Below are 14,583 nucleotides of genomic sequence, written 5' to 3'. Positions count from 1 at the left end.
GTAGAGAGAATATTTTATTAGCTTTTATTTCTTTCATCAATACCCAGTGGGTCAGAGTTTACCATACACTCAATTATGTTTGGTAGCTTTGCCTTTAAATTTTTAACTTGGGTCAAACGTTTCAGGTAGCCTTCCACAAATCTCTCTCTGTGGCTTGTGTCATGCACAAAGTAGATGTCCTAACCGACTTGCCAAAACTATAGTTTGTTAACAAGAAATTTGTGGAGTGGTTGAAAAACGAGTTTTAATGACTCCAACCTAAGTGTATGTTAACTTCCGACTTCAACTGTATATAGGCCTAATGAAAAATGGCTATTATTAAAACATGTGATTTCTGGCCCTTCAGAGGGCTGAACATCTTCATGATATCATGTGAGCTGTCTACCTTTGTAGTATGATTTTAGAGTGCTTTGTTGCCTGTACAATGTCCTGTTTTCCCTTGATTTGAAGATACTGGTACGTTCAAACATCGTTTGAGATGTTGTCATGGGGACCATGGGCTTGACAATGGCCTGCTGCGATTTTACCCCTGGGAGGGAAGCTTTCAGGGCCCAATGGCCCACCGTTGCTAGGAGATAATCCAGCGAGCTCGTAATAGTAAACACACACATGCAGACCTCATGTGCACACACAGCATAATTTCCAATGCTGACAAGCATTCAGGAAGCTGTTTGTTGCAGCTGGTATGTAGTAGATAAGTGTCCATGTTACCCACTACTGAAAAAGGCAATAGTATAGTTATTTTCACACAGAAAAAAATTTCAAGGTTCCACACACCGTGGATCTAGACATGAGTTATGACTGAAAGCTAAATGCTAAACGTCAAGGGAAATCAAGTCAGCGCCATCATCAATCTGCTTCATAATTTAGATAATCRAGACCTTTCAACCTTCACCTTGTTGAACCCACAACCAATTCCTATGGGTGACCAAATTTGAAATCTATCTATAGAAAAGAAATTACAATTAAACCAGAAGCACATGTGCGTTTCTGTGAGAACCTTTATAAAAACCTACATCAGATAACTGTCTAAAATGGAATGTGAGAGCAGATAACTCTCCAGGAAATGCCTGGCGAACAGCATTTCTCCAGTCAGACAGCACAGATCCCTTCCYTAAATGTAGCTACTGCTATGCTAACATGTCGTAAAACAGTGTTTTGCAGCTTTGATAAGCTTTACTAAAGTTGTCAGGAAATACATTGGGTAGGCCTCCTTTTCACTGCAGTGAGTGAGTAATTGGGTAAAATATTATGTTTGTGGCGAAACATGTTTGATGTCTTTCTTGGTGTCAACAAAGGTTAATTTTTCATGTTTCACACAGTTAAATATGTATGATTTCACTCCCGGGGCGATTGAAAAAATAACAAAGCTCAAAACTTTGGCCTGCTAAATAGATCACCATCTGTTTATGCATTAGCTGCCAAGTGTATTTCATATTTCATTCAAAACAAAACACTTGTACCCAGATGAGTTTTTCTGTATTAATTTTGTTCTACACAATAGTTTTGGAATGAGCACCCAATGAAGCATCAACATATTCTAACTGCATTTTGTTATCTATGTTTAGCTTGGGTAGACCAGTAACTATRGCCTACTCGCAGTGGTTACCAAACTGTGGGATGACATTATTAGTGCAAAGCAACAAAAAAATGGAATACATTTTCAGGATGGAAAAAATGCTTTCAGTGTAAACTTAAACRACTAAAACCCAAATAGAAAGTATTTAGAAAAGATAATTGGACCTATGTATTTAAAAAAAGTTGCCTATATCTTTGAAAACTTACAATAAACAAAACATTCTAGACAATTAATCTCCCTTTGACTTTGTTATAATGTTTGAGCATAAGAACACAGGATTAGCCATGTAGAATTGTAGAAAAGTTGCTTAAAAATTGCAACATTTTCTCTCAGCTCCATGGCAGGATGTGTGGAATTGAAGGAGATTAGCTTTGAAAYGGCAATGTCTTATTCTTTGGTCTGTATGTTTTTTCACCTTTCAACCCTCATGGTGGGTTACGACTTAAAAAGGCTCGTCAATTGGTTGGTCACGAAGGAAAAAAGTTTGGGAATCCCTGGCCTACTGCACCAAGACGGGCATTGGGCAGGAGTTGATGCTCTACAAAATAACTACTGTTAAACAAATCTTGGCTCAGTACAGCAGAGGCCTGTTTGCTTTCACTCAGACATTTCAAAGATGATTCAGATGTCATTAAAACTTCCACTTATCAACGTTTTTAAGATATCTAGTTAGTMTTGTACGTTCAAAGCCCTTTTTTCTTCAACTGTTCTTTCCCCCTTTCTATTTGATTGGTTGGTATTTTTGAAAACTAGGTCCTCAGGCCACTTGGGAAATGTCACTWAACTCTCTTTCCGTGAGTCTGTGGCTGATCTCAAGAACATCAGCAAATTCTGATAAGGCTATCTTCGTATTTTCACATTAGAATTTACATAAATGTCAAATATTTGTCTGTATTTACAGTGGAGAAATGAAAGTACATTTTGGTGCTACTTCGTACACGACTACTGTCCCCAAGGAGGGAACCAGTTTTTAAGTGCTGCATGGTAAGTAGTTGCTCCATTTTCCATATGAATGAAGTACTGTATTTACTCTTCTGCCTATATAATAATCCAGTCATTGCATTACAATGTGTTGTACTGTTAATGTGAAAAACATAATATGACTGCCATTGTATGGATTGTGTGGAAACATTTGGCAGGTATAGCCTAATTTACCAACTTCATTTTCCACAGTAAATATCTCAATGAATAGTTAACTCTGTGTGTGAAGTAATCTTCTCCATTTACTAAGTGTTATGGTGTGTTCTCCACAGAGAAGATGATCTCTCCTTACCGTACCTGTGCAAACATCACCAGTGTTTATGTTCTCGTTCTCCTGTCAAACTGCACACATCATTTTCACTGTACTTTTCCATCCTCATTAAGCAAGCACCGAAGCACTAGACAGTGCATCTAAAATTAAAACCAGTCATGTTTTCTTTGAGACAGGCTGCACAGCCGTAAATGCTGCGGAGAGMGAGTGAGACAGAGAGAGCTCTGTGATGGTGACCTATTTGCTTTGTATGAGGGAGACTAGTTTAGCTTCGCTGCAAGGCAGCACAGTTCCTCAGTGAGGAAATCGTGTCTTTTATTAAGCTTTTTTGAGAGTCTTCACAGGTCAGCTATTCTGGAACAATGTTGTTAAACTATGAACAGAGTCAAATTATGACACGTACACAGTCAGGATTAGGTTGTGTGATATCTTGGTTGAGTGTCACGTATCTGTCAGTTAGAGAGTCATGCAGGTGACCATTTAGGGAGGTGACGTCTGACCAAGGGGCCAGATATCGCAAGTGTCATAATGCCAAGCCTATTTCACGCAAGATCTCACTCAGATTATTCACCAAAATCGCAGCCACTGAAATATCAAATATACATATTGCTCTTGAGTAACATTTACCCTCCAAACAATACTATCACTCCCCAAACAATACTACCACTATCAGATAGAGCAGTTGAAGACACATAGCCACCTATAATAATAATAATAATATTTTGGGGGAGGCTTATTTTTGCCTTTTTACACACAAGTGTGTGATTGAAATGTGTTTCTTGCGTATACCAACTCCCCCTAAAACACCTGCTGGGAGTGGGGTCACAATTGGGGTTAAGTGCCTTGCTCAAGGACACAGCGACTGATTTTCTTTCACCTTGTCAGCTCCAGGATTCGAACCAGCGACCTTTCTGTTASTGGCCCAATGCTCTAACCTTATATCGGACAGTTGTTGGTTTGAGGATTTTTTTAAATCGTTTTTCCAGTCCCAAGTTCTTCTTTCATATGCACCAGTGCGGTAGGTGAGTTTATCCATGAAATATACAGTACTTCTCTTTCCACGACATTCCCCAAATCTCTCATGTGTCTGCGCAACCTGCATGCACTCAAGAAGAGGGTGGGGGTTTCTAGTCCTGGAATGTGTCCGTGTGCGCGCCCCCGATCTTGTCTGATCGTGTGGCGCGCTCGAGGGCGAGGGTTTGCGCGGTAGCGCGACAGGTCTGTGTCTGGAGTACAAGGAGGGAGGGAAACTATGGAAAGGGGAACGATGGCGGTGAAGAAATGACAAGTTTGGGAGTATAAATTTCACAAGAGTTGTCTACTGAGGAGTCTTCCGCGCATAGGACGATGAAACAAGTGACCATAKGAGGTAAAGTTAGTTATTCTGTGTGCGGAATGCTCAGATGTTTTGCTCACGATTTACTTTGAATTGTTACAATGAAACTGATCACCACTAGAGACACTTTGTATCGAACGTGTTTCTCACAGGCGCAGTTGAAACTCTAACTGACTTTATTATACATTTGACCGGTTAAGAATTGGATACTTGAAAGCCCGTTCAGAATAAAATCGACTGTAGGCTGTTGTAATTTATAGCATATCTTTACGCAATAGCCTACAGTAAGCTAGTAAACTCATTATGTTGCAGCATGGTGTGTTTTAAATGGTTACTAGTGTTAGATAAAAATAAAAATGGTTTTAAATTCAGTTTGGCTAAATGTATTKATATCCTTTTGTTAAAGAAGTTGGTCTACAACGATGTACATACAGTACTAGTGGGAGGGGGGGATCCTTTACTATGAAGTTGCCTGAAGTATGCGAGGTCTACATGAAGTTAATATGACACTGGTCCTGGCTGGATAGGTTCGAATAATTCTAACAGCTTGGTTTTGAACGTGTATTTTGCTATTTTCTTTGTAGATGGCCACCACATTACGCATGATTTGAGGTAAGGGCGCCGGAGAATCTCAGCGGGGCCCTTGGCACTGGTCGAGAGAGAACAACAATAGTGGAACAAGAAACAAGGAAATACTTAGTTATATCTCTTCCCAAGACACTCCCTGTAAATCTTTGAAAATGATAAAAGCCGAGAGCAAAGGAGAAAGGACTCTGAGGAGTGCGTCGCCGCATAGAAATGCATACAAGTCGGACTTCCATGCTATCAAGTGCTCATTTGATGGGACGAAATCCGAAGGTGCTGCAAAGACGTATGCAAATGGGTCTAGCGACACCCGGGAGGACACGAGGGGGAGGCCTTTTGGCAATCGGGTGAACAAGATAAAGAATATTTTCCTGCAAATGGATGGTCAGCAGCAAGAGAGTCAAGAGGTGAAATCTGATGTGTTGCTGGTCTCCCCACCAAAGGTACCATTTGCAGTCATCACACACAAAACAAGCTTGAGCAGTGCCACTAGCCCAGAATCTCAAAGTCTAGACAAAAACCCCAAGGGAGAAGATGTCGAAATTGACAAAGCAGCTTTGGCAGAGAAGTTTTGCTCGACCAGAAAACTCTTTGAGAGGAGCGTCAAAGAACAACCCGCAGCGGAGAAGTCTCCCAACAGAGTTGTAAGCCGGGTGTCCCTGGGCAGTGTGTCTGATGGGGGGAAAAGTACCAGGAGATTGTCGGGGTCCACTGAGACAAGCAACATCAAAACAGAGCCAGGTCCTACACCATTGGTGAAAAGCCGGCCGGATGAGAGGAGTGATACTGAGGAGACAAAACACGTGTCCAGGTTGTCACTGAATGCTGGACCCATGTCCAAGCGGCTAGACAACTTCATTGTGGACAGTGACGACGCGGCAAAAGCCACAGAGATGTCATCTAAAGTATGCGGTCCCACTGATCGCTCACTGCCTACGTCTCTGACAAGGGAAGGTTTGTATAAATCCACCACTCCAACTAGTGATGCCACTAACAAACCCACCTCCATCGTTACCGGTGTCATTCTCAAACCAACCTCCCCAGTCACTAACGCCACCCGAAAACATATTTCCCCAACAGCCAATGCCACCCAAAAACCCATCTCCCCAGAGCCCGTATCCCCGGGCGGCCAAAGCTCTTACAAGCGCTCCGCCKCAACCAGTGACGGTTTCAGTAGACCATCTGTGAGTAGCGATGGAGTAAAACCCTCCAGCCCATCCCCCAGGGATCAAAAACAGACTACCACGATTGCCAGTAGCGTTTACAGTAGCAACAGGGCCAAAACCTCAGACAGTGCCAAGAGTGATGGGCATGTGGCACAGAGTCTCACCATGGAAAATCCACCTGCCCAGGCCTCATCTCTGCCTGGTATGGTCCGGGCTGAGCTCGTAGTGGTCCAAAATGAGTCATCCGAGAGCGAGGAGAATGAAGATGAGAATGTCGAAGACAGTGTTTTTGAGGAGATGAACATGCACCCCCCTAAAGAGCTAAAAGAATCACCAGCAAAGGTGATCAGTCAGAATGATGACCCCCGTCGGCAGATCTTAGAGAAAGATGAGGGCAAGGAGACCGCGATTACACTGGAGAAGGAAGGAGGAAGTCAAGTTGAGGAGTTGCAGCAGTATGAACTGAAAGAGGAGAGGAGGGAAGACACAAGTCCTGTAAATCAAACTGGGGGTTGCAATGAGGAAGAGGTGGATGAGGAGGTTGCTGAGGAGGAGAGTGAACAGGTGGAACAAAGAATCAGGGGCAAGGTTTCCCCAGTGGTGTACGGCATAGAGAACGCAGCATTTGTGGACGATAGGGATACTGACCAGATCCTCAAGGAGGAGGACGAGGAGGAGGAACAAGAGCAGGAAGAGCAGCCCTGTGAGGAGAAGTATGAAGAGGACTTTGAGGATGCCCCTGGACTCTCAGATGAGGAGGAACCAGAACCACGGAGGAAGATCAAGTTCTCAACATCACCAATACGGGTAAGAATGTATTATTTCATAAAAAAGTGAAATGTCACATTGTTAATCTAAACTGAAGTTCATGATAATTGCTTTGATTATTCARCTCTTCAAGAATGCAAACCTTACAATAGGGTTTCATAGCTGGCTAACGTTTGTCTGACCTTTTAAAGGTCTGAGAGGGGTCGGTTGTATATGTGGTAATACACTGGACAATGTCACCGCTGGTGCCCTTTGGATCTAACTTATTAACCATTAACTTCGCTCAGTGTTGAAATATTTGTTGAGGGCATTCTTTGGTGCGTTGACTGACAGATCATASACAAAATGAGTATCTTTGTTCCACATACTGATGTTGTCATGGCTGCTGTAGTAGTATTGTATCATCAGACCAACCGTGCAATGGATGAAAACCCAAACTATGGCGTGTTTAAGCTTCTGTAAATACTGAGGCATTGCCTAAAGCTGATGTGTCGGAGAGTCACATATTTCTCCTATTAAAACTGCAGAGGATCTAGGCTAGTGGTAGCGGAGACATATTTGCGGATGTTAGTCCGGAATGCTCCGAGGGGTATTTTTGGAAACATTGTTGACATTACATAAGGGCTATGAATGAGGACAGCCGGGAGGGAACTGGAGTGACGTGTGGTGGAACCTGACTTTTACTGTATAGTATAAACAACCTTTATCATGGCTCCTCCAGTGACTTGTAGGATGTTGGTTATAGGCCTACTCCTTGAGAAGGATTCTTTCCCTTCACTGTTAATCAGCCATGCATACTTGTGAACATGTAAGGACTTTTTTTTGCCAACGTGTAGATGTTCATTCACTCGTATGATCTGATTTACAGACCGGTGCCAAGTCATTTCATGACAGTGGTATGTATGTGGAATTCTTGGTTTTACTATTTAATCCCTACCTTTTACAAGCAGAACATAAATCCCTTTTGGGAACAAACGACACATTCCAGAACTCCACCCATCTATTGTGTTAATGATCCGCCAGGTCTATATGCTCAGTTGGCTGCCGGTGAGTGATTTAAAGATGGCAAGCTAGAGGGTATTTTTATCTGGGCCTGTGCTTGGCATTACCAAACAAATGATGACATTTATTTGATCCCCCCCCCCCCCCAGTGGCAATCATGTAAACAGCATTAACATGGAGTGGGCTGGGTTGGGTGATATSTCCTATTATCACCACATCTAATCAACGTTTTGGTAGAACAGGGGAAAACAAATCACTTCAGGGCATTCCATAGCCTATGATCTGGTCAATGTTTATCCAGAGCCTCAAATGTGTTATCTGAGGGTGTGTCTGCCCCCAAATGGTCTGGTAGGGGTTCCTGAGGAGGAGGTCCTGGAAAAGGGGGCCAGTAGCTGACCTGGAGGACAACACGAACAACAGTGCGCTGCATCTGTCCCAGGGATGACGTAGCAGAGATTAGCCTAGCTTTACACTTTACAACAGTGCGCTGCATCTGTCCCAGGGATGACGTAGCAGAGATTAGCCTAGCTTTACACTTTACAACAATGTGTTGCATTGTCTTCCTCCTGCTCAGTAACACTTCACATATTGACAGAGCTCAATAACCAGTCCCTCCAGGATTTTGCAATTCTGCGAGAGCTCGCAATTTTAACCAATCACTGCATAAAATGGTTCAATCAAGCAAAACGGCGTCAAACTTTTCCCCTTGTCAGCGCATYTTMATGATAAATTTGACAAAATCGTTGCAAAAAGCTAAATTAAGCATTTTTGCCTCCAACTATTTATTTTTTTGAAACGGCACAAAATCCTGGAAGAACTGAGTTAAAGCTGATTTATGCTTAATCCGGTATGCGATCAAGAGGCTCCGTACAGAGAGTGACACAATTGTGAAGCCTCCGGAGGCTTGTGGGTGCCAAATCACGCTCCGGAGCACATCGCTGTGCAACTCCCAAATGTTATAACAATGTGGAGGGCTCCGTATAGCTCCGCATTGACATGATTGGTTGACCGTAGGTGGGAGCGGTACGTCCTGTATTAACTTCTGCAGAGGCTGCATCGCAGTAAATGCTGTACGCCCAATACGGATGCGGAAAGACCATAAATCGGCTTTAATAATGATGGGGGAAAAATATTGGTATAGTTATATATCACAGTATTATTTTGGATGATATATCGATACTTTGACTCCAAATATCAATCAAAATTAGTTTAAAAAAATTACAATATACATACATACATACATACAGTACCAGTCAAAAGTTTGGACACACCTACTCATTCAAGGGTTTTTCTTTATTTTTACTTTTTCAAAGTAAGCCTGGAGGTGTGTTGGGTCATTGTCCTGTTGAAAAACAAAAGATAGTCCCACTAAGTGCAAACCAGATGGGATGGCGTATCGCTGCAGAATGCTGTGGTAGCCATGCTGGTGTGCCTTGAATTCTAAATAATTCTATACTTGTAGAGTATATTGTTCCAAACAATCTGTCTTAAAATTAACAAAATCTAAAAGAATAGTTGAGATGAATAATGTATAAAGTCAGTGAAAATGTGTCTTTCAGAATGTAAACATACTCCATATGTTTGAGCACACTATAAGGAGTATAATGAAACCAAGATGTTGTCTGCATCATGTACGGTAAATTTTTTTAATATATATATTTTTATTTCACCTTTATTTAACCAGGCAGGCCAGTTGAGAACAAGTTCTCATTTACAACTGCGACCTGGCCAAGATACCCTACATTACTCATCTCATATGTATATGTATATACTGTACTCTATATCATCTACTGCATCTTGCCATCTTTATGTAATACATGTATACAAGAGTTGTCTACTGAGGAGTCTTCCGCGCATAGACGATGAAACAAGTGACCATATGAGGTAAAGTTATTATTCTGTGTGCGGAATGCTCAGATGTTTTGCTCACATTTACTTTGAATTGTTACAATGAAACTGATCACCACTAGAGACACTTTGTATCGAACGTGTTTCTCACAGGCGCAGTTGAAACTCTAACTGACTTTATTATACATTTGACCGGTTAAGAATTGGATACTTGAAAGCCCTTCAGAATAAAATCGACTGTAGCTGTTTGTAATTTATAGCATATCTTTACGCAATAGCCTACAGTAAACTAGTAAACTCATTATGTTGCAGCATGGTGTGTTTTAAATGGTTACTAGTGTTAGATAAAATAAAAAATGGTTTTAAATTCAGTTTGGCTAAATGTATTTATATCCTTTTGTAAAGAAGTTGGTCTACAACGATGTACATACAGTACTAGTGGGAGGGGGGGATCCTTTACTATGAAGTTGCCTGAAGTATGCGAGGTCTACATGAAGTTAATATGACACTGGTCCTGGCTGATAAGTTCGAATAATTCTAACAGCTTGGTTTTGAACGTGTATTTTGCTATTTTCTTTGTAGATGGCCACCACATTACGCATGATTTGAGGTAAGGGCGCCGGAGAATTCAGCGGGGCCCTTGGCACTGGCGAGAGAGAAACAACAATAGTGGAACAAGAAACAAGGAAATACTTAGTTATATCTCTTCCCAAGACACTCCCTTAAATCTTTGAAAATGATAAAAGCCGAGAGCAAGGAGAAAGGACTCTGAGGAGTGCGTCGCCGCATAGAAATGCATACAAGTCGACTTCCATGCTATCAAGTGCTCATTTGATGGGACGAAATCCGAAGGTGCTGCAAAGACGTATGCAAATGGGTTCTAGCGACACCCGGGAGGACACGAGGGGGAGGCCTTTTGGCAATCGGGTGAACAGATAAGAATATTTTCTCGCAAATGGATGGTCAGCAGCAAGAGAGTCAAGAGGTGAAATCTGATGTGTTCTGGTCTCCCCACCAAAGGTACCATTTGCATCATCACACACAAAAAGCTTGAGCAGTGCCACTAGCCCAGAATCTAAAGTCTAGACAAAAACCCCAAGGGAGAAGATGTCGAAATTGACAAAGCAGCTTTGGCAGAGAAGTTGCTCGACCAGAAAACTCTTTGAGAGGAGCGTCAAAGAACAACCCGCAGCGGAGAAGTCTCCCAACAGAGTTGTAAGCCGGTGTCCCTGGGCAGTGGTCTGATGGGGGGAAAAGTACCAGGAGATTGTCGGGGTCCACTGAGGACAAGCAACATCAAAACAGAGCCAGGTCCTACACCATTGGTGAAAAGCCGGCCGGATGAGAGGAGTGATACTGAGGAGACAAAACACGTGTCCAGGTTGTCACTGAATGCTGGACCCATGTCCAAGCGGCTAGACAACTTCATTGTGGACAGTACGACGCGGCAAAAGCCACAGAGATGTCATCTAAAGTATGCGGTCCCACTGATCGCTCACTGCCTACGTCTCTGACAAGGAAGGTTTGTATAAATCCACCACCCAACTAGTGATGCCACTAACAAACCCACCTCCATCGTTACCGGTGTCATTCTCAAAACCAACCTCCCCAGTCACTAACGCCACCCGAAAACAATATTTCCCCAACAGCCAATGCCACCCAAAAAAACCCATCTCCCCAGAGCCCGTATCCCCGGCGGCCAAAGCTCTTACAACGCTCCGCCGCAACAGTGACGGTTTCAGTAGACCATCTGTGAGTAGCGATGGAGTAAAACCCTCCAGCCCATCCCCCAGGGATCAAAAACAGACTACCACGATTGCCAGTAGCGTTTACAGTAGCAACAGGGCCAAAACCTCAGACAGTGCCAAAGAGTGATGGGCATTGGCACCAGAGTCTCACCATGGAAAATCCACCTGCCCAGGCCTCATTCTCTGCCTGGTATGGTCCGGGCTGAGCTCGTAGTGGTCCAAAATGAGTCATCCGAGAGCGAGGAGATATGAAGATGAGAATGTCGAACGACAGTGTTTTTGAGGAGATGAACATGCACCCCCCTAAAGAGCTAAAACAGAATCACAGCAAAGGTGATCAGTCAGAATGATGACCCCGTCGGCAGATCTTAGAGAAAGATGAGGGCAAGGAGACCGCATTACACTGGAGAAGGAAGGAGGAAGTCAAGTTGAGGAGTTGCAGCAGTATGAACTGAAAAGGAGAGGAGGGAAGACACAAGTCCTGTAAATCAAACTGGGGTTGCAATGAGAAGAGGTGGATGAGGAGGTTGCTGAGGAGGAGAGTGAACAGGTGGAACAAAGAATCAGGGGCAAGGTTTCCCCAGTGGTGTACGGCATAAGAAACGCAGCATTTGTGGACATAGGGATACTGACCAGATCCTCAAGGAGGAGGAGAGGAGGAGGACAAGAGCAGGAAGAGCAGCCCTGTGAGGAGAAGTATGAAGAGGACTTTGAGGATGCCCCTGGACTCTCAGATGAGGAGGAACCAGAACCACGGAGGAAGATCAAGTTCTCAACATCACCAATACGGGTAAGAATGTATTATTTCATAAAAAAAGTGAAATGTCACATTGTTAATCTAAACTGAAGTTCATGATAATTGCTTTGATTTTCACTCTTCAAGAATGCAAACCTTACAATAGGGTTTCATAGCTGGCTAACGTTTGTCTGACCTTTTAAAGGTCTGAGAGGGGTCGGTTGTATATGTGGTAATACACTGGACCAATGTCACCGCTGGTGCCCTTTGGATCTAACTTATTAACCATTAACTTCGCTCAGTGTTGAAAATATTTGTTGAGGGCATTCTTTGGTGCGTTGACTGACAGATCATAACAAAATGAGTATCTTTGTTCCACATACTGATGTTTGTCATGGCTGCTGTAGTAGTATTGTATCATCAGACCAACCGTGCAATGAGAAAAACCCAAACTATGGCGTTTTAGCTTCTGTAAATACTGAGGCATTGCCTAAAGCTGATGTGTCGGAGAGTCACATATTTCTCCTATTAAAACTGCAGAGGATCTAGGCTAGTGGTAGCGGAGACATATTTGCGGATGTTAGTCCGGAATGCTCCGAGGGGTATTTTTTGGAAACATTGTTGACATTACATAAGGGCTATGAATGAGGACAGCCGGGAGGGAGAGTGTGGTGGAACCTGACTTTTACTGTAAGTATAAACAACCTTTATCATGGCTCCTCCAGTGACTTGTAGGATGTTGGTTATAGCGCTACTCTGAGAAGGATTCTTTCCCTTCACTGTTAATCAGCCATGCATACTTTGAACATGTAAGGACTTTTTTTTGCCAACGTGTAGATGTTCATTCACTCGTATGATCTGATTTACAGACCGGTGCCAAGTCATTTCATGACAGTGGTATGTATGTGGAATTCTTGGTTTTACTATTTAATCCCTACCTTTTTACAAGCAGAACATAAATCCCTTTGGGAACAAACGACACATTCCAGAACTCCCACCCATCTATTGTGTTAATGATCCGCCAGGTCTATATGCTCAGTTGGCTGCCGGTGAGTGATTTAAAGATGGCAAGCTAGAGGGTATTTTTATCTGGGCCTGTGCTTGGCATTACCAAACAATATGATGACATTTATTTGATCCCCCCCCCCCAGTGGCAATCATGTAAACAGCATTAACATGGAGTGGGCTGGGTTGGGTGATATTCCTATTATCACCACATCTAATCAACGTTTTGGTAGAACAGGGGAAAACAAATCACTTCAGGGCATTCCATAGCCTATGATCTGGTCAATGTTTATCCAGAGCCTCAAATGTGTTATCTGAGGGTGTGTCTGCCCCAAATGGTCTGGTAGGGGTTCCTGGAGGAGGTCCTGGAAAAGGGGGCCAGTAGCTGACCTGGAGGACAACACGAACAACACGTGCGCTGCATCTGTCCCAGGGATGACGTAGCAGAGATTATAGCCTAGCTTTACACTTTACAACAATGTGTTGCATTGTCTTCCTCCTGCTCAGTAACACTTCACATATTGACAGAGCTCAATAACCAGTCCCTCCAGGATTTTGCAATTCTGCGAGAGCTCGCAATTTTAACCAATCACTGCATAAAATGGTTCAATCAAGCAAACGGCGTCAAACTTTCCCCTTGTCAGCGCATTTATGATAAATTTGACAAAATCGTTGCAAAAAGCTAAATAAGCATTTTTGCCTCCAACTATTTATTTTTTTGAAACGGCACAAAATCCTGGAAGAACTGAGTTAAAGCTGATTTATGCTAATCCGGTATGCGATCAAGAGGCTCCGTACAGAGAGTGACACAATTGTGAAGCCTCCGGAGGCTTGTGGGTGCCAAATCAGCTCCGGAGCACATCGCTGTGCAACTCCCAAATGTTATAACAATGTGAGGGCTCCGTATAGCTCCGCATTGACATGATTGGTTGACCGTAGGTGGGAGCGGTACGTCCTGTATTAACTTCTGCAGAGGCTGCATCGCAGTAAATGCTGTACGCCCAATACGGATGCGGAAAGACCAAAATCGGCTTTAATAATGATGGGGGAAAAATATTGGTATAGTTATATATCACAGTATTATTTTTGGATGATATATCGATACTTTGACTCCAAATATCAATTAGTTTAAAAAAAATACATATACATACATACATACATACAGTACCAGTCAAAAGTTTGGCACACCTACTCATTCAAGGGTTTTCTTTATTTTTACTTTTTCAAAGTAAGCCTGGAGGTGTGTTGGGTCATTGTCCTGTTGAAAAACAAAGATAGTCCACTAAGGCAAACCAGATGGGATGGCGTATCGCTGCAGAATGCTGTGTAGCCATGCTGGTAGTGTGCCTTGAATTCTAAAAATCACTGACAGTGTCACCAGCAAAGCACCATCCACACTCCTCCATGCTTCATGGTGGAACAACACATGCAGAGAACATCAGTTCACCTACTCTACGTCTCACAAAGACACGGTGGTTGAAACAAAAATCTCACATTTGGATCATCATCCAAAGGACAAATTTCCACCGGTTAATGTCCATTGCTCGAATGTTTCATA

General features: G+C 42.9%; 1 protein-coding gene across 1 annotated transcript in view; it reads left to right on the top strand.

The window, feature by feature from the left end:
- The first annotated feature begins 4,024 nt into the window (after positions 1–4,024).
- The window catches only part of LOC111959966 (neurabin-2-like), a 41,695-nt gene continuing 31,136 nt past the window's right edge, over positions 4,025–14,583 (top strand). The window contains 2 exon segments of the mRNA XM_070437628.1: positions 4,025–4,200; positions 4,752–6,725. Coding sequence (XP_070293729.1) covers positions 4,908–6,725 — 1,818 coding nt within the window. The 5' untranslated portion in view covers positions 4,025–4,200; positions 4,752–4,907.

This window comes from Salvelinus sp. IW2-2015, linkage group LG36 (assembly GCF_002910315.2).
Source record: "Salvelinus sp. IW2-2015 linkage group LG36, ASM291031v2, whole genome shotgun sequence".
Lineage (NCBI taxonomy): Eukaryota > Metazoa > Chordata > Actinopteri > Salmoniformes > Salmonidae > Salvelinus > Salvelinus sp. IW2-2015.
Note: the sequence above shows the minus strand (reverse complement) of the source record. Positions and strands in the feature narration are given on the sequence as shown.